The sequence below is a fragment of the Telmatherina bonti genome, assembly GCF_933228915.1.
Source record: "Telmatherina bonti genome assembly, chromosome: 22".
In the NCBI taxonomy this organism is placed as follows: Eukaryota; Metazoa; Chordata; class Actinopteri; order Atheriniformes; family Telmatherinidae; genus Telmatherina; species Telmatherina bonti.
The window spans coordinates 21,169,750-21,191,173 of NC_136631.1; the positions used below are offsets into that span (position 1 = coordinate 21,169,750).

The 21,424-nt window shown below is 38.6% G+C and overlaps 1 protein-coding gene across 1 annotated transcript in view; it reads right to left on the bottom strand.

The window, feature by feature from the left end:
* The window catches only part of rps6ka1 (ribosomal protein S6 kinase a, polypeptide 1), a 53,470-nt gene that overhangs the window by 5,220 nt on the left and 26,826 nt on the right, over positions 1 to 21,424 (bottom strand). The window contains exons 3-15 of the mRNA XM_079262080.1: positions 6,310 to 6,426; positions 6,090 to 6,171; positions 4,694 to 4,774; positions 4,487 to 4,566; positions 4,245 to 4,351; positions 3,563 to 3,600; positions 3,063 to 3,205; positions 2,913 to 2,983; positions 2,703 to 2,791; positions 2,539 to 2,603; positions 2,326 to 2,428; positions 1,975 to 2,105; positions 78 to 203 (exon numbers count right to left, since the gene is read on the bottom strand). Coding sequence (XP_079118206.1) covers positions 78 to 203; positions 1,975 to 2,105; positions 2,326 to 2,428; positions 2,539 to 2,603; positions 2,703 to 2,791; positions 2,913 to 2,983; positions 3,063 to 3,205; positions 3,563 to 3,600; positions 4,245 to 4,351; positions 4,487 to 4,566; positions 4,694 to 4,774; positions 6,090 to 6,171; positions 6,310 to 6,426 — 1,233 coding nt within the window. The remainder of the gene's footprint in view (positions 1 to 77; positions 204 to 1,974; positions 2,106 to 2,325; positions 2,429 to 2,538; positions 2,604 to 2,702; positions 2,792 to 2,912; positions 2,984 to 3,062; positions 3,206 to 3,562; positions 3,601 to 4,244; positions 4,352 to 4,486; positions 4,567 to 4,693; positions 4,775 to 6,089; positions 6,172 to 6,309; positions 6,427 to 21,424) is intronic.

Here is a 21,424-nt window from a genome sequence, read left to right on the forward strand (position 1 = left end):
GCTCGTGTTTGTGTTCAAGTCAAGTCAAAAGAATAAAGATTATTATTCACTTTTTTTTCTCTCACATCTGTTCATACCTTGACTGCGTATTCAGTGTTGGTAGTTTTGTGGATGCACCGTTTACAGACAGAGAACGAGCCCATGCCGATGTCCTCCTTCAGTATGTAGCCGTCGCTGAACAGCAGGTTCTTCCCATGCAACTGCTGCGGAGAGAATTAGAAGAGCGGCGGAGGTGTGACAGCCTGCCAGAGCTGACATGTTCGGAGGACGCTGATGGTTTCAGACAAGGAGCCGAATCTATTTGTAGAAACACTTTCTTTCTGTCTGAACTGTCACTCCCAACCTTCCACACAAAGCTCACGGCTGCTTCTGACAACTATGAAACAGGATCTGAGGCCATGTACATCCTCGGAACTATTCCATTCTCATCATGCTCCTGTCCAACATATTGTCCAACACACTTCTGCAGAGTACTTGAAAGATTTCCCACATTTTCAGAGCGTATCTGACAGCTAGCTAGATGGTTATACATGACGGTACATTTACGATAAACCCACCTCAAAGTGAATCGGTCATCTAGGCGTTAGAAATCTATAATTCAACCATTACAAATAATAACAGGGTAGACTGATTGCAGTATAAACAAGCTGCGAGCTACATCGATCAACACAGACTGTCATGCACTAGGTCAATAACAGCTAAGGTGCTAACACCAGCTGCTAATTAATGTCATTTCTAAAAAAACAGTGAGTACCTGGTGAGTTTAATATTCCTTTGACGTCTCACCCCTGCAGCGGCTCATCTCCTCGTCTGTCTGAGCAGCAGGATTTCAAAGATTTTTATTAAAATGCCTATCAGAACTATATTTTGGACTTTCCTTAAGAACAGGTTAAATGCAAAACGAGGCAGCCACTGCATCGAGAACAAATTTGGATAACCTTTTGCAGGGTAACCGCAATTAATGTGAAATCGCTCTGATTCTGCCTCCAGAGGAAAAGCCAGAACACAAAACTGAGATTAAAATGTTGAGGTTCTCTTTGGGAATGACAAAGTTGGATAAGATCAGGAATGAGTACAACAAAAGCACATCATATGTTAGAGGGTTTGGCGACAAAGTCGGAGAGACCAGACTAAGATGGTTTGGGTGACTGTAAATGTGTCAGTAGAAAGATGCTGAGGTTGGAACTACCAGGCCGAGAGGAAGACCAAAGAGGAGATTTATGGATGTAGAGGAAGACATTAAGGTAATTGGTGTAAGAGGAGACAATGCAGAGCATAGGGTTACATGGAGGAAGATGATTCACCGGTGTCAATTCCAAAAGGGAAAGAAAAAGAACTGATCTAAAATATTTTGTTTATGATAATATAACTGCATTTTTATCAAAGTAATGTCTGTAATGTTTCAGCAATTGTCTGTTCTTATCGGTCATCACAGCATTGAGTTTTAAACAAGCTGAGAAGGGTAAATGATTCATTTTGTGTAACATTTATGAGATGTGGGAGTTAAATCTCACAGCGTACTGCTTGCCTTGATTTTGACCCACCTACTATATGGTATGGAAATTAAAACTTTGGCCATGTAGCATGACTAATATGAGGTAGCTTAAACAACAAAATAAACCAAAATCAATATATTTCATATATGTCTTCTTATTCATCTGTCTGGAAATGACTGAAATTAAAATTGCTTACTTTTACATTGTGTAGTAACCCTGGATTCTCACCAGCCAGAGCTGACAAGTGTTTTAAAACTAAATTAAATGTAACCAAACTTACTTTTACTAGTTTTTATGTCGCATAACTTTCATTTACAGCAGATATGCTCACTATTCCAACATTAAAAAGTAATGTTCCCTAGAAACGATCCTCTGCCACAATTCATTATTGTCCTGCCTCGCTCTGAGTCTAATTTTTAATCAATAATAAACATGAAACATGTTTATTATTGATGTTTATTTCATGTCAACAGCTGACCTGGACCACTGGGTGTGGCGGGGGCTGCACAGGCTCTGCTAAACCTTCCTCATCCAACATAGTTGATGCAACAAAGCTGAAGCCTCTGAATAGTTGATGAGCTCCAGCACTGGGAGGCACTCCAGGGGAGTCTGCAAGAGAAAATGAGAAAACTCAGAATCCTATTTTCATTTGGAAATGTTCCTAAAAAGTCTGGCTTGAAATATGGTAAAATATCCACTTTAAGCAACACTGATGAGACTCTGAAACACAGAGAACTTGACAGACTGTTGTATTGTCAGATTAACCAAACAGGAAATGAAATGACGCTGTAGCATCAGGTGAAGTTTTAACTTTACTTTGAACTCTCACCTTTTGGTGTCCGGGAAGTGAACTCTGAGTCAAAGTAAAAGGTGTCATCTGGACGTGCTACAGCTGGCCTGAACGGGGGTTTTACTTCTTTTCGGAAGAGTTTCTGAAAGGAATGAGAAGACTTTTACTTGCACAATCTAGTTGACGTTTTCAACTCCATCTTTATCATTTCTTTTTACACAGTTTAAATGCTTTCTGCAGTAAGACACTCACATTCCAGTCTATAGTGGAGAAGAAACCATGTCGTTTAATCTCCTCTGCACCATCAGCACCAGATCCTATGGGCAAACAAGCAGACTATTATTACCCTTTTCCTATGAAACTAGGTCAGATAGTCTTCCTGTTGGTGAAAGTCATGTTCTTGAGCTGAAACTAACCCAGTCTGTTGGCAGGGTTCCTCTTAAACAAAACCCTGAGCAGAGACTGGGCCTCTGCACTTAGGAACTGAGGCATCCCTAGACGTGCCCTGCAGCAAGAGACAGATGGGATGCAGCTTTAATTATTGCACCTAAGGCACTTTGAATCGCTCCATTAAGTGACAACAGGCTTGTGTGTGAAATTGTGTTAAACAACTATGCTGCACTCACTTCAGAATTAGGTTCATAGTTTCCTTTCGATCCTTCCCTTGGAATGGCAGAGCTCCTGTCAACATCTCAAACTACAAAAGAAAATGGCCAATAAATATGGGGAACAGTTGTCATAAAAAAAAAAAGAAAAAAAAAAGTAGGGATTCTTACCATTAGTACACCAAATGACCACCAGTCGGCACTGTGGGTGTGTCCCTGCCTGTTTACAACCTCCGGGGCCATGTACTCCACAGTTCCACAGAAAGAATAAGCTTTCTTCTCATGATCAATGGCTTCCTTACACAAACCAAAATCTGGAAAAGGCACCACAATGCAGAAAATGTGAATTTTAAAACAATCATGATAAATATGCAAGATGAACAGTTGTTTCGTCTGAAAGCAGTTCATCTTAGCCTGCAGAAGGCTCATCAGTGTGAGTTATATTGCCTCCGGGGGTCACCTTTGGTTCAATGGCGGCAGGACCCGAGGATGCTGATAAGATTAAGTGTAATAATTAACTTGTGGAACATATATGAGCTCATATGCAGATATGGGCAGTCAGCAAGATAAGGCTGTCATGGTGCTGTGAGTAATGAAGGTCAACAAGGCAGAGGAGAGGAAAATGTATGTGTTTGCTGGAGAGATTATGCAGGAGGAAACGGGAGACTCACCTGTGAGTTTGATATGTCCCTCCTCATCCAGGAGAATGCTAGAAGGAAACAGGGCCAAAAGTCAGGATACAAACATGAAGATTTGCCGAGCTGTAATCCGGGTTATCACTTTGAAACTACAACAATAACCTTTACACATTAAAAACTACACAAACTGAATTTTAAAACACTCGCAGGATGATAAAGTCAGATCTGTTCCAAAATATAAGATTGTGGGAGAAATATTTATAGCCTGTGGCAAAAAAGGTTTCCCATAAAATCAAATTAAATGCAGAAAACAGAAAAAGGGAGACCATGAGTTGACATTAACAATGCAGGTCTCAGGTTGAATAAAAGGTTATTAGACCTAAAGAATAAATATAATGTGAAATGGTTCAGGAATGTTAGTTGTTGAAGGTTTCAATAGAAACAGAATACCTACTCCTTGTTTCAAACAGAACTAAGAAAAAAAACAAGACTGGTGGATACTCAGCTAATGCAGCGATCATAAGATTAGCCTGAATATAAGAACCTACAGTTTCCACTTCAGTTTGCCCATAGATACTATATATTTTCTGGGTGTGGAATCTTCCTAGAGTCTAATCAGACCTAAAAATATTCCCTCTGATGAGTGATACTTGGATCCATGGAGCACAGAATGAAATATGCCAGTTTCTCTTAAATACTTTTATGAGTCGCTTACTTTTCAGGTTTGAGGTCCCGGTAGATGATGCCAAGGCTATGGAGGTGGTCCAGTCCTAATGCTAGCTCTGCTAGATAGAACTTCACATCCTCCTCTGTGAACATCACCTGGTAAAGAGAAGAAAAGGGGGATAAGACACATAAAAAGAATGAGGAACAACAAAAACATGTAATAAATAATAAAAACCAGACGATGGAGTAAAATTAGACAAATAAAACATCTCTGTTTTTGTAATAACTCACCTCTTTAGAGAGCCTTGTGAAGAGGTCTCCTCCTCTGAGGAAGTCCAGGATCAAGTACAACTTCCCTTCAGTCTGGAATGCTACAAATGCAAACGTTTAATTTAACTCCACTTCGACTATAAATATGTAAAATTACTGAAGTGAACTGATCCAGTTACATTATTATCTTGTATTCTCGGAACAAGAGAAAGCATTGGGCAGACTCACCGTAGTGAAGCTTGACAACAAATGGGTGATTGACATCTGCGAGGATATTCCTCTCCATCTTGGTCCTGACACGGTCTCTCACTGAATGATGGAAAGACAGAATCACTGAGGGCTTTTATGTAAATTTACTGGCAATACATTTAATGTAGTACTGAGAAAAAAGTGAGCAATAAATCCTTATTAGGTCAGATCTAAGCTGCAAAGATGCAAGACATGTCTCAATTGGTCTGTCTAAATGTGAACGACAGCTTGGAAATGTCTGCATTTAGTAAAGAAGACTGGACAGAAAATCAATAAAAAGCTGTGTCTAATCCAGCTTTCATTTCCATCCTGAGCGCGTCACATTTGATCTAGTGCATGTAGATTTTATTTCCTCTGACACCAGCTTATGGAAATGTCTCAAATTTCATGTCTGTAGGTCCAGCCCACCAGATTCATTTCATACAGCTAGATTTGCAGATTTATATGTAAACATTTCATTTAACAACCATACAAACTATTTAATAGCGGAAGCGTTATGCTTTCAAATCATTTGCAAATTTATTCAGTTCCACTGAATAATAAAGAGACAGACGTAATTCTATTTGCAAGGCTCTGCACCAACTGTACTGACATCAAGATGATATTATTAATAAGAAGAATTGATAAATAACTGATACTACTTAGTTGAGATGAGAAGCTGTAGAGCTGTTTTTCTATTAAAAGGTTGTGTATAATCTGTGGAGAGCAAACTGCAGCAGCATGAGACACAGTGGGAACAAGTGAAATGCCTCTTTTATCAAGATGATGAGATAGCATCAACTTTGCACAAAGAAACCCACCGAAAGCTGAGGTGGTCTCTGCACACACACAACTGTAAACCGCTGATGCTGACTTACAGGAAAAGGATACACCCTTTTACATGAAACAGAGGCATCGCCTTGTTCAAAAACAATAACATTACCAAAAAAACCCCAAAACAAAAACAAGACAACTATTTGGAACAATTGAAAACTTAAAGAAGTGAAGCTCTAAAAAGAAAAGTCAGTAGACTTTCAAGCCAACTTGGACCCCCACACCTTGAAATATACATTTGTTTAAACATTCACAGCAAAGAAAAATTAAACAGTTCTCAAAATCTGATGATTAGAAAGCAGAAAGTATAAAAAACAGACTGATTCACTGAGCAGTTCTTACAGCACTGCACAGGAAGCATTGATATTCCTGCAAACAGGAAGGAACATCTGTCATTTTATTTACTTCCTTCACTGCAATGCTGTGTTACTCCCCAATAGCAGCTGCAGGTTTATGAAACAGACTTGCAAAGCTGAGAACAAGGGGAATATTTGTAGAGCAAGAGCTTTTGTTTCTGCACTGCTATGGCAACATTATGCAAGCACATTGCAGGCTTCTGTACCTTTAAGAGTGGCCTTCTTAAGGACCTTCATGGCATAGAGCTGGTTGGCATCGGGAGGGGTCACCTTCCGCACAAGGAACACCTGCAAAAAAAAAAAAAAGCAGAACAAACCAAAAGAGCCAATCAAAATCAAGAACAAAGCTGCAGCTAATGGGGTTGAAGAACAATTTAACAAAGGAGGAAGAGAAACAGAAATATGCAGAGTCAGTCTATGTGTTACCTTTCCAAAGGATCCCTGTCCCAAAACCTTAAGCAGCTCAAACTGAGAAGCGTCGGCTTTTTCTGAACCCTCTTTGACCACGTGGGTGATGTTGATCTCCTTGATTTCCCCATCTTCCTAAAGAGAGCAAAACGAAAAAAAGTGTGAGAGAGATCCCAATGCAGAGGGTTTAAACAATGATGACAATTTCTGTTCTGTGATGAACGAGAATAGTCAGACCAGCTGTTGTGTAAACAGGGCTTTTCTCAAACACTGCAAATAGCCCCACATCAAAATAAACTCCCCAGAAAGAGGAAGCAAAATGAAAAGAGAGACATGCGTGCGAGTATGAGAGATTCCACCCAATAGGTTCTCGTCAATGTGCTGTTGTGCGTTTCTGGTAATCGTGTTTAATGCGACTTTAAATGGAAATACAAAAACAGTAACAAGAACCACAAGCGCACTCTTTAGAAAAACAAAAAGCAATGAGGGTTAATGTTCTTAACACAAGTCATTTCAACTCAGGTCTGCCCCCCACCCCCCATGTTCTTCTGCGGGTGGAGTACCACTGACACCTCAAACACATTAACACTCACTGCTGACCTGCTGACACTCAGCTTCACCCACAGCTCTTCAACAGAAAATGATCACAGCATCAGCAGCTTGAAATGTCTTCTCGTGGAGTGTGACCTTTCCAGCTAACCTGGCTTCCATGCACCAGGCCTATGATGAAACAATATAATCTTTTCCTTCATCTAGATTTAAAAAAACACACTCCTGATAGTGAAATTCAGAGGTACAGGGACTAAGTTGACTAACAGGGCTGAAAAAGTAGACGCAGTGTAAACTACAACCATTCTCACCCAGTTTATCAGCAGAAATGTCAATCTTATATAAACTTCTAGTTAAGGAGTTGGAACCGGTAAGTACTTCAATTTTCACCTTTTGAATAAAAGAATCAGTAATATATGAATAACCATTTAGTTCATAATCAATTTTCAACACTGTCTAATTGAAGCTTTTTCTAAAGAAAACAAGAAATGCTTAAACAAATCAGCCACAAACCGCTAAACCCCGGGGCTGCATCTGTCAACAGGAAACCACAGTTGGTTGAACTTACAGGCTTTCAGTTGCCTTGTTTTTAACAAGTTACCAGAGACAGCAAACACAAAGCCTTCACAGCCCTTTGCAGCCATAATAAATCCCCAACCTTTGCTTGTCAATATTTAAAATGAGACCGACAACATCCCAAAAAGCTCTGCAGAGACCAGCTGCTTGAGCTTATCAAGATGTCAACATGAAGAGGAATCACTTTACCATCCACTTGTTCCCTGGTTCAGGTGAAATGCCGCTGTCAAAGCTGTGGTCTGATGTTGCTGTAGGTCTGTAGCTGTTGCTGTGAGCAGGGCTGCCGGCCAGAGATTTGCTCTTTTTGAACAGGTAGAGCGACAGCATACGGCTCAGGTTGAACTTTCTCTTGTCCTTTTCCATCTCAGCATTTCCCAAACCGTTTTATTGTCCTACCTACAGCCATACCCTGGCAAACACAGCACTAACTCACATAAATCATCTCCATCTTCGCCTCATCTCTCCACAAACACACGTTTAGACTCTCTTTGACTACTCATGTTACATTTGGTCTGCACACGGCAGGTAAATATGAAAATTTTGCTTTACTTTCCTTCAGACAGGGGCTCCTGCTTTAAGTTTCAGCAATGCCTCTTTTTTTCTTCCATTATATCTCCCGTTCTCCTCCCACCCCCTCTTCTCTCTCCCTCTCTGTCAGCCTGTGCTGGTCTGATTAGACCTATGTGCCCTCACTGCCTTGCTACAGCTGAAGTGAACTGGAACTAAAGTGAGCAGGAAGGAAGAGCCTGCTCTCATTCTCACAGTCCTGCACCCCACTCCCAGCTTGAAGCACACTAACGCATCTGTGACGAAGAGAGAGAGGGCCCATCAGAAAAAGAAAAAAACAAATGCTCAAACAAATAAAAAAAATACAAAATAAAAAAAAAACCAAAGAAAGAGATGGATAAATACATCTAAAAAAAACAAGTATATTTGCAAAAAGCAATTCAAGTAAAGCTAAATAAAATTTTATGTACTTAGTAATCTAACTTCCAAAACTCAACTTTTTGCTACTTTGCTTTACTCATAATTTACCAGAGGAAAAACAGGGAGTGAAGGCAGAGTGTTGACATGCCTGTGAAGATTCAGACGACTCCCTGCTGGCTTACATGACAGACTTTACTTTCTGTGACCAGGCAACGTCCTTCCATCCATCACATATTAGTCCTGCTCATCCTACGTTTAAAAACCGAACCTGCAAGGCCAAATAGGGCTCCCTTTTTTGGTTCTACATCACAATCTTCATTGTTTCTGATACAATAAATACCTTGTTGACCCATGACGAAAAGCCATTACACACCCATGTCCAATAAATGCAGTGCATGAGTCAACTTCTCTCTCGACCAAACAGCAGCACAACACTGCTGCTGCAGACCTGCATTGCAGTCTTTGCTCTGATAAGCTGGTGCTTAATATGTTTGTGATTGGTGGTGGAAATTTCTTGAGGGCGCAAACACACAAGTGTGTTTGAATGTAAAGTGGATCAAAAGCAGCAGGAATATTGCAAACGGACAGATGTAAAGCATCTGGAAGTACTGAGAGCTTACCTGGTCTCTAATATTTGCAAACTCCTTCTCTATCCAGGTGATGTGAGACTCACTCTATAGGAAGTAATTATACGGAGCAGTTATAGTCAACATTAAAGCTAAGATTTTGCTCCACTTTCAATGGCATACTGGACACAAATGCACAAGTGTTATTACACAAATACACATACACACAGAAGGAAGAAATAAAAAGGGGGCACAATGGTGAAGATTGCCACATTAGTGACAGGAAACGTCTCTTCCCTTCGAGTTTTCACTTCCTCTTTATTTATTTTATTTTTTTTGTCAACTGATCTCACTTCCTTCCTGTTCAATAACTCCAGCATGCTAGCACCGGGGTGGCTGAGTTTCTCCGTATAGCAGCAGAGATAACAGAGATTTAGAATTTCAGCTGACATATTCAGACTTTTCACACTTCGCTGTTCTCATATTGTAGAGAAATGTGTAAGTAGATGCTCTGTAGATGATATTAAGCTCAAATAATTTTGGTTTAGGGTCTCAGCACATCGGTGATGGTGCTGTTTATCGGTTTTATTCTCACTGCCTTGACGTACTCACTGGTTGAAAATAAAGCATAGACAGGAATTATTGACGCTGTGTAAATTGATTATTTGTAGTCTGAAAAAAAAGAGAGAACCCTTAGATGCTTTTTTATGATTAAGGAGGTGGAAGAACTTTTAATTTCACAGCTGAGAAGTTGGCAACTCTCTCATAGAATGTCCTTTCCACCCCAACCACAATATCTCAGCATATACACAGCTATCTGAGGTTTCGTGGAAGTATTGGATCTCAGCAACGCTATCACCCTGGCACCACCCACATACATACACACGCATTTCACATCAAATGGGAGTTATTAACAAGCATATGTAAAAAAAATGGCAACTTGCCTCTGGTGCGCGGGTTTTAGTGCGAAATAGGTGCCTCCACATGTCTCAGTCCAGCTACTTCCATGTCACTGATGCTGTCACTGGGTTTCAGTGACATAAAACTGTATTGCAACTACAGTCCTATGACAGTTAGCTAATCCTTTCTTTCTGCAATACCACAAGAGATATGATCTGCTCACACACACACACACTTCAAAATGAGAAGTGAAGTTCTGAAAAGGGGGTTAAGAGCGGCAGACTAATTTGTTGGACACTGATGTGGGAAGAGGTTCCAAAGCAACAGGAAGTGACCCTTGGGAAGTATTTTATTCTTTAGGAAAAAGGAAACACGGTGATAAAGGGACGTAGTCGCTCAAACAAACAAAAAATAGAATGACTTGGCATATGAGGTGACAATAAAGAGGAAGAAAAAGACCTCGTGTTCCTCGCAAATCTGTGAATATTTGGAGCAAACAGCTGTGTTTCTGATTTGTAGTTTGCTTCAGTGAGACACTGTGCATAAACTCCATCCAACTGTGAGCTACTGTAAGATTACCGAAGAAATATTTTTCTGCAGTGAAATCAATGCAAAATGATCAAACTCCATCTGAGGCTATATTTTTTTTTACTTGAATCAACACCTGCACCTTAACATTTGGAGGCGGCACCGAAGCCGAAATATCACGTACCACAGGCTGACATGGTGTAATGCTCTTTGGTAAACACAAGGGGCCACTGCAAGTCTACTGGCAGTAAAATGACAGAGGCCTCAAATCAGGGTGTTGTAAGATAGAAGCCTTAGCCAAGTAAGGGCATGCTCACATTGCTAGCTAATGCCTCATCCAAATTCCGGCATTGGCTCTGACATCAGCTGCAGAGGGGAAGATATAAAGTGTGACAGAAAGAGAGTATGTGAGTAGTGATGCAGGATGGACTGCCAAACAGTTTTCCCATCAAAGTAGAAAAATGTCACGCAAGTTTAAGCCTTGCAACAGCCTTTACTTGTTTAAGTTTCTCCAAACCAAACCCTGTACCTGTTTGATTAAGGTTTAGAGAAAAGAGCCAACAAGAAAGAAAGCTGGATGTACTTAAGGTCACACATGAGGAGAGAGCAGGCACTGAAAAGGTGTGTGACCTTGAGAGAAGTTCCTTCAAACTGTCTGAAAAAAACATATTTACAATTTGTCCCTGTGCCGTTTGCTGTGGCTTGTCCTCCTTAATAGAAAATGAAGCAAGAGCTCCTGTGTGTTTTCAAAAGCATGACAGCACTGCTCCAACAGAGAGAACTGCTGGGAATAAGGAGGTGGGAAAGATGAGTTTGAACAAGAAGAGTCTAAACATTCACCTAACCAACCACAGTTCAGTCTTATTGCTGCAAAAACAAATACTCCACACCAGACTTTCCCTGTGAGGAAACCCCCCCCCATGCACACACACACATTTACATACGCACTAGAGTAAAACAGACAATGAGGCAGATCTGAAAAGAGTGGAAATACAATAGATTGTACATATATGTAAATATACATATTCTCAGGTATGACTGCTGGGCAGCCATTATAATCTTGTCATTAATTGCATGAAATTTTGCGATTAACTGCACTGTTACGTTCAAGATATCATTTTTCTTTGAAATGACTGCTGTATGAAGGAAATGCATTAACTTTTGGTAAATAAACATTAAATATAAAAAGCTTTTCAGCAGTTTTCTCTTCACAAAATAAAGGTTAAAATTCTATTTGTAAATTTTATCTTAGATATCACCGTAATAAAATCCAACACTTATATAAAATTGTTAACATTTTTGGATGAATTCGTTAAAAAGGCAGTGAGTCCAGATTCATTTAAAGCTGTGTGAAGCTGTCTTCCTCCTAAACGCAGAGGGAAGAATGTCTGATACATTATCAGTACTCAGGTGGACAGAAGATTTGAATCTCAGCACTTCTTGATGGTGAGGTGACAAAAATCTTCCCATAGTCCAAGCACATTTAGTGGCACTTTATCTTAGTTTGACTATTTGACTTAACTTGACAGCTTTGATTTTATAACTAAAGAGTATTGTCAAAGTTGCCTATTTTTATTTTTGGCCTGGCGACACCCAGGAACTCAACAGGAGGGAAGACTGAGGTGCTCTGAGCAAAATCAGCTTCTGTAATTTCTGCACTACTTACCAATGCTTGCTCTTCTTTTTCTGTCCTTTTCTATATTTCGTTTGTCTGTGACAGACGAAAAACTTCCCTTATTATTAATAAAGCTGCTCTTTCCTGTTTACATCAGATGCGCTGCTGCAGCAGAACAAGAGGTGGGGGAGGAGCCCGTTTTGGGGGTTCTGCTCTTGTTAACCACTAATCAGATTCTGCACATCATCTCTGGTCTGTATGCGTCAATGTTGGTTGGATGTTTGAGAATTCTAAACTACCCACATTGCCTTCGAATTGCTCTCTTGATGCTTTAAAAATTTGATTGCATTTGTTTTGCTCATACTTCAAGTTTATCATGTCTTAGTTCTTTAAAATTTAATTTAAAACAAGTTTTAAAAGAAGTCGTATTAATGTTTATTGACCCCCAAAAAATGGATCACAATGAACATATGCTCCAGTCTGGAACATTTCATTTGGGACCTGTAGTTTCTCAGTTATTCTGTCCAAACCGTTACAGTCCAGAAGAGCTGTAAAACTACCACTTGCTTTGTATAGTAGTATATATTCAGTTATAATGACCTTAACAATTTGAAACAAACGGCATTAGCCTCTTTTATTTATCTGTGAACTTTTACTGTAAACCTACAACCTTGTTAAACAAAAGCTTTAGTTATTATCAGAGCACTTATGTTGTACATAATTAAGTGTTCTATCATTTTATATTGAATGATGAATTTTATTAACAGGCTTTCATTAAGGTTGTATATCTACGACATTGTATGATTACATTTGTGTATATATGTAGGAATTTTAAAACTCCCAAAAAGGTTTGTGTCAGTTTTTGTCTATACATTAGAGTCCAGACAAGCCTACAGACAGGGATGCCTCCCTCAACTGAAACCGGATGAACAATTTTCTCTCCACTGCTGTCTGATATGAGGGGCAAAAGACCAGCATTATTTTCTAAAGGATAAAGTAGACTTTATTATTTGATTATATTCTTTCTCTTTCAGTTATATCCTTTTATTTGGTTAACAGGCTGGTTCTGCAAAACTTCTTTTGACTTTGCACAAACTCCTCCATCTGTCCTCTATCTGACCCATTCGTCTCTTTGCTTTTCCTATTGCCCTTTAGCAACACCTGCTGTTACAGCCATGGATAAAAGAGTAAGAAAAAATAGAATATTTGGAAGGAGAGGAGGGGAAGTTGGCAGCGGAAATATTGCAGATGGACCTTAACCTCAGCCTGATGAAATCCTTCAGCTGAGCTGAGGGCAAGGTGTAAGCAAAAAGACTTAAGAAAAAAAAACTAACAAAACAATACAAAGGGTTTAAAAAACAAGAAGTTCAGGTTCAAGATGGTAGACATGTCCAATGTCTCACAGAGCACAGAAATATAGCAGCCTAGTAAATACTTAGTCTTAAACCCCCAGCTGCTTATTGTGATTATTTCTTTCTATAAAGGGCAAAATCAAGATGATTTGCAACCAGCAACATGAACTGCCCTGATGGAGGGCATCTCTTGCGTTTACATCTATTCTATAGCAGGCTGTGCCATCTGTCCAATCAGCTCACACAGCAAAACACATGTGTCCTTTTTAGAAAAAAAAAAGATTAATAGAGAAAATAATTGAACAGACTGAACAAAAATATCAATACTGACTGACAGCAACACACTAACAGCAAAGTTGTAGTGTCTTGACCCATGCAGATGCAACTAATCACTGAAACAAGGAGGTGGATGCAAGAGGAAGTGTCCCAGAGGTAGCACAGGATTAGTTCTGAAGCTACAGGAAATCCTGTGTTGGCATCTGTAATATTAATAGCAGCAGCAAGGATGGCAGTAAGATGATAGGCAGTTCAGCGCTGGGCCAGCTGACATGAAGCCTAATGGCCTTGTGTAACATCCACAGTGGCAGCTGTGGAAAATAAATAAATAATAATAATTTTTTAAAAAAGAACAAAAATAGCAGGGAGGGATAAGGGAGGACAAAAAACAGGGTATAATGGGAGAGACAGATAAAACAGATGGAAAAATTAAAGAATGGATGCTCATAATATACACAATGACCAGAGTTAAAGCAAAGCTGGCTGACTGCAGTGGAAGGTGGAGCACTCTGCAGCTTGTTACAGCAAGATCCAAGGAAATGAAGTGAAACACCTGTATTTTAGATGGGAATCCAACTACTAGAAATTAAAAAAGCTTCAAGCTTTTAGTTACTTTCATCTAGTGGCTTATCACATCACTTAACCAACCATTTTCACTTGTGCTGTTTGAACTCTTCAAAAACACATATGCAGTTTACTTAGACTTCTCCTCTTGGCCCCTTACTTATTTAAAAAGTACATAACAAGTTAGCATCTGATCTCCAAATGGATTTTGTTGAATTAAAATGTAAAGTGCACAATTTTCGGTTTTACTTGGCTGATTTAAAATTTCACTGCCTGCTTCTACAACCACATTGAACAAATCTGGTTAAAAGATGGAGACTACCTCCGGGCCCAAAAATTGAAGCCAATTTTGAAGTGTCTTTCGATTTTTATTTATTTATTTATTTTTTTTCAGTAAAAAGCAGAGAACAGCAGCTGATTACATGCAAAAGATCGACTGCAGACCAGTTTTCCCTCATGAAGTCACAATGATAAATCAACATTTTAAGTTTTCTTCAATATATGATATGATATTTTTTTAATAGCATGCTTTGTCTAATTTAGAGCAAACTGGACCAAGGAGTTTAGGACTGAGGAGTTTCAGACAGAGCTGAATGTTGTGACTGACAAGTGTCTAGCAAGTGGAAAAAAGTACACGTGAATAAAGCAATGGAAATTTTAACACTTCTTTGCCATTTTCTTAACTAAACTACACTCCTAACAGTCTTTTTTTTTTTTTTTTTTTTTTTTTTTTTTTTTTTTTTAAAACCATTCTTTAACCAGGCAAGTCCCATTAAGATCTGAAGATCTCTTTTCCAAGGGAGTCCTGGCCAAGAGACAAAATCACAACACACCTAAGACAATAAAAACAGTAAAATGCAGAATAAAAGGTTAAAAACAACAACAGGTTATAGACTTAATCTCCAGGTCCTTCAGAAAAGCAAGATGTTGAAGTTCAATTGTCTTTTGCAGAGAGTTCCAGTCTGTAGGTGCCTGATACTGAAAAGCCATCTTTCCTTTCTCTATCTGAACATTAGGGACAGACAGCAAGTAAACGTCATGGGAATGGAGAGCACGAGGTACATTCCACTTCCTCTGAAGATAAACACTCAAGTACACCGGGAGTAGTCTCATAAGTCCTTTGTATATAAATTTATACCAGTGAATGAGCCAATGAGCCACCAAAACAGGCAAACACCTTGGAAGTACAGGTTACAGTGATGAGTGTGTGAACCACGGTTTGTTTTGAAGCACAGGGAGGCATGAAACACTGAGTCCAACATCTTCAACGCATGAAGTGGGGCATGTGTACATAAAATATCCCCATAATCCATTACTGGAACAAATGTTGTAGCAACAAGTCTCTTCCTAGCATGGAAAAAAAATGGATGCTCATAACATACACAAGGAGGTCACCAGAGTTCAGAGGTATGTTTTTGCACATATAGCAGCTGCTGAACATATATGACAACAGACTAAAAATACTGACCAAGTTAATAACAGATAAAAAAAAAAATCACAATACTTTATATTTGAACTACAGCAATAGTTTTTAAAGGTTTTGATTGTTTTAAATTGTAAAAAAAGGAAATACCGCTTCATTATAGTTCCATGTTGAGTAGTTTATAGCATCAGATATCCTGCCTGGCCTTTTAAATCAACATAACATATGCAAGAAAGACACTGACTACAGACTGGGGCATCCCACAATCTCCAATTTAACAAAAAATTAAAACAAAAGGCAAACAAAATAAAAACATCCTGTTTTGTGATTTTTTTTTTTTTTTTACTGTCTGTTGAACTAAACATTTAATATGAAAGAACTCTCCATAACTCCAGCAGGTTACAGGACCTCCTCCAACTCTGACTCAACACATCTCAAAATAAAGCGCTTCAAGTTAAATCATTTGTTTTATACAATACCAAGTGGTTGGCACTTCACTTTTTATGTCTGTACCTTATGGCTACTTATGAATTAGTGATTTACATTGTTCTGTAACCTGCCACGCACAACAGAGGAAAATGACCTGCTATGCTAACTCTGCAGAATATCTACATATGAGCATGTATCTCAAACTAAATCTATTTAAAATAAATTTTAAAAATATGCAGAGGGCATGATTCAGTGGACATGAAGAAGCTGCTGCTTTGGCAGAACACACTCCTCTCCAAGACGCTACTGATAACACAAATGAAACCTCTGCCAAACAAGAGAGCCTTTTGGAATTGGCCAACGTTATAGGTTGTACTTGTGACAAAAAGAAGGCAAGATGTTGGTCATGGCATAACCATTGAAAAGCCTGCTGATCCTTCTCATAGCAGCAATATTCACATCAGACCAGAGATGATACCCAGTCAAGCAATTTCTTGTGAAAAGTGATAAAATTCAAGATATTGAAGAGGATGCATTGGAATTTTCCATCAAAAACTTTGTCATTAATCTGAAAGTTTTACTACATTTAACAGCTTGATGAATTCCTTTCTGCTGTCTGTTCTGTATATTAAAAGAGTGAGTCAAAGTAGAGTTGAAAAGTTTTGGAAAGCGTCATGAGAAGGATCTTTGTAATAGCCTTTGCTATTAATATTAAGCCTTTGCTTGCTTCCTCTCTCAACGAGGGAAGCGTTTCTCTCCAGCTGCAATCTTCCTAGCTTGGAGAGAAATAAGGGCGAAACTACTATCGGCGTGCCTGGAAAAGCAGAACATGGCTGACTTATTAAAATATGCCATGCTTTGGGTTAGTAGATGTAAGCTTTTCTCAACTTTGCTGGATGTTACGGTTTGCCCAACATCTAACAACTGTCACTTCTAAAAAAGTAAAACTACAAAGCTGGATCACTTTTGTACCCGACCACCACCAAATGTGTATGATAGGGACAAAATCTTAACAAGTTAGAGAATAATATCCACTGTGAGGAAAGATGAGAGACATGTATGTTTAAATCAAGGAAAATGTTATTTTATGATTGTCCTGATGTGCTGAACTTTATTTACCTCCTCCAACCACTGAGACAAGAGCAAGATCATTTGTGATTCCAAATGAGGAACTTTACATGACGAAAAAGTGGACAAAAAACATTACTACACGCACGCACGCACGCACGCACGCACGCACGCACGCACGCACGCACGCACACACGCACACACGCACACACGCACACACGCACACACACACACACACACACACGTGTGCAACAATAAACCACACAAATATTTGAGGGATACTCAAAAAGCATCTTAAAAAACAAGGCAACAGGAAAACAATAAAAAATGGATGTGAAAACAGAACGAAACAAAAACTAAATGTATGAAAACGAAATGGAAACACCTTCGTGTTGTTCACAATTCAACAAGAAACTTTATTGCTGTTTCCAACAGCAAACATACAGAAAATAAGAATAAAGGGATCTCATTTAGTCCAGCTTTTATAGACAGTCTCTGGGTACAAAGGGAGCTTTGTCATTTGACCAGTTCAGAGGACAACTCATTTAGATGAAAACGAGGTGTTTGCTCATAATCCACTTTCCAAGAACTAGGAAAAAGGTATCGTCATTGACATTTCACTTTCTGTAAATATCTTTGTGCAACCTGAGTGCATGTCGTGTGTCAAAGGCTTTCTGTGTTTTCAGATGCAGAAATAAATCAAAATGTATTAAAAGTTGTAAACATTGTACCTTTGCTGCTTACAAGGAACAACTTTATGACATCATGCATGTTGTTGAGTGTGATGTTGCAATGTTAATAATGTGGCATGCTTGATAAAAGACACCGAGACCTGTGTGTGTAAATATGATGGAATGGGATATATATCGCAGCATGATCACAATCAAAATGCTGGAAAACAGACTGATTCTAATCACCGGCAGGACAATCACTGCAACTTCACTGAGTATTAAGAATCAAGTCATTTTCATTCATTATGAACATGAAATGTACAACCAAGTGAATTTGTCCTTTTATATCTGAGAAAGACAAAACAATAAATCTGAATTAAATATTATATTTTTTATTTTATTTTATCATTTTAATAATAATATTACAATATTATTAATTTCAGTGAATGTGTGAATCTGACAAATCCCCAACTATATAGGGTAATTGGGTCTTCTGTTTCATTTGTCTTATCATAGTCAGATTTACAACTAAATCTTTGATGGAAATGCTTTTGGATGCTTAGTGATGATGCAGGCAGTCTAATGTTGGAAGTAACGCCCCTTAGCATAAACAAATTGTTCTATTAAACTTAAGAAAAGTTAGTAACAAATTGTATAAAACAGTAAAATATGACAGTGTTCACTTCATTCAAGTGGCTCTAAAAGTTGCTCTGGAATCATTTCAGTGAGGTGCTTATTTAATGTATCTCTATATATCAAGTTCATTGCGGTTTCTTTTGTAATTTAAGTTGCATTTTTGTAAAGATATTGATGAACCAAATGTAAATAACCAAAGGATTTATATAAGAAACACAACCCTAATTTCCTCCAACTTTCAAAGCTATGATGACTAACGAGAGAGAGAATGTTTATGGATTGTATGGAAACATTAAGTCCAAGAACAGGTCATAAGTACCTCCCTACTCTATAGCTAACAAAGGGTGAAATAGTGATGCATTGCAGTTCTACTTAAAATCCAGGATATGCAGACACTACTGAAACACTTGAAAAATCTCAGTGAGTCTGAACAAGTCTGAAAGGATTCACTGCAGTGTTGTTTACACTGGAACAAGCTACAAAAAAAAGAACTTTTACATTTTTCAAACTCATTTGAGCGAATGAGGCCTTAAAACTTAAGTACAGAGTTGAAAAAACTGAATGAAATGCATATTTAGATACAAAAAGACAAAAGCTGGGAATCAAATAAATGAAGTTCTTTAAAGTCTGTTATTCTGGTGAGAGTATTGTTTGTTGTGAGTCAAACTGCTACAACTATCATGAAGTTCATAAAAGTTGATAATTATTGTAACATTGAGAATAAAGTTAAACAGTGAAAGTGAAGCAAATGTCTTTTCTTGGAGGTCAATAGATGATGTGGTTTAACTAAATTGAAAAAATTGGAGAAGCAAATTTACAGTTATAAGCAAAAATTTGCATTTCCTGTGCTTCAAATGACAGTGTCGCCATGGCAACAAAAGCCAAAGGTTACATGCTCATGGGCGCAATGGTTAAACTGTTGAGATACAGGAACACAGAGACGAGAAACAAAAGACAAACAATAACTCAAACATGATTCAAGACCAATTCATAAATAAATGAGATGCTTTTTTTAAAAAAAAAATAAATCCAAATAGAAACAGAAAAGAGAAAAAACAGAAAATTGACACAAGCACCGTCCATATTAATAAGAATTATAAAGCAAGACAGAGGCTGGTTGGAACGTTTTCCTTAATCAACCTTGAGAGGAAGAAGCACGAAGCTATGGCAACTGTGCTTTCTTTCTCCGCCTCCCAGCTTCCTCCTGGTAAGCCAAGAGGTGGTACAATGCAAGGCCACGCACACACAAAACCTTTTTTAGCTGATGCTTCCAGGTAACATTTGTCAGCTACCATTTTTGCAAATACAGCACTTATGTGACTTCGCACTCTACTTCAGCATGCAATGTGATGCCAAAACCCTCTTCTTCACATCATCCATGCTGCATTGTTATGGATTTTTCTGTTTTTTTCTGGGGGTAATATATTATGATGGTCTCTAAAGGTTGGCAGGGTAGCTTGTGTCTCTAAAAATCTGAGACCTTTCAGTGTATAAAGACTTATCTATAATACAGTGTGCTCACACACAACCACTAGATGATTAATGAGGCTGATTTTCTATCAAAGCTTCCTTGTGTATTGCCTGTGTGACAGAGAGAAAGAGCATTTCTGTGTGTGCATGCATTTTAATCCAGACAGATACATGAATGAAAATCCCCGCGAGTTGACCCGTAAGGATTTACTCCTATCCTCTGTATGTGAGCGTCTCATCATGTATGCCTATGCTTTGTAATAAAACTCTTTCCTCTGGGCAGTACAAGTTACAATTAGGGCTTAGCGACGCCGAAGGCACAGTAACCATGACAACCTGGCCAACAGCAACTATGAATGGATGGAGGAGGGAGTAAAGAGAAAAGATGGATAGATGTATCATGCTTTTCAGGGGCATCTGAGTCAAGTTGAGCAGATTTTTAAAAAATCTGTTTTGTCATTTACTGATATCAACACAACAAGAGATTTGAAGCATTATGAAGTAAAATAAAGCAGAGGGATTCATACTAAATACTACAGCTAATCAAAAGTTCAGAACATCAGGTTCCAATGATCATTTTAACTTGGCTGTTTCCAGCTAACCTGATTGCCCCACTGCTTTGTTTTATTGCCACACTAAATGAGTATGGGCTAACTGATTTATTGGTCTGGCCAGTTAATCAGCAGCATGCTTTGCAGAATCAGTGGAAGTTAGTCTCTGATGGAGATCAGTGGATTTGCTGCCTCTTACAGCAAATCACTCACGTGCATCAGAACTTGTAAAAAGGCTTCACGCATTAGGTTTAAGTAATGTTCTTAGAAATTTGTGTTGGGGTTACTCACATTAAGTCAAATGAACAAAGTAGAAAACAATCTTCATCACCATGAGTTTGCAAATGAGAAAAGCAGGGTCAGGTAAATATAAGAGCGCGCCAATCCTCACAGTTTCACTTATCGTTCTTATAACTGAAGTGACAAAAAAAAACTTCTTTCTCACTGATTCACATTTGCATATTTTATCAGCTGTCGTTCTGCTCCTCGTTCATTCTGCCACCGAACAGACCATCAGGCATCACCTGCCATGTCTACTTAGTATCATTAGTTTTTGCTAATTTAGAGCAATTCCCTTTCTCTGCTTGAGGCAGAGAGACAGAGAGAGGAACATAATTGAGAATGTAATTAGGGTTTGCTCAAAATTTATTTTTAATAATAAAGATATTATAAGCTGTATGATTGGTTAGAAAATCAATGTGGGTAGGGATGGGCACTATGACGAAATATATTGTTTGGACGATGGAAAATTTCTACGTTTCATATGATGCGCTATCGTTTACGCCACGATAAGGTGCTTTACTGCAGTACTTTACGTCAAGATGAATACTTTATGGCATGCAAGCTGCAATACAAAAACAAACATGGCAGAAGATGGTAGCAGACGCGTTTCAGAACAGGGTAATTCAACAAAAGAGGACTTGCCAACCAAAACTGATGAGCCTGTTCCTAAAACAGAGGAAATTTCTGTCGCATGGATGCAGTTTGGGTATAAAAAGACCGATGTGGAACAGACAATAGACTAGCTCAAAG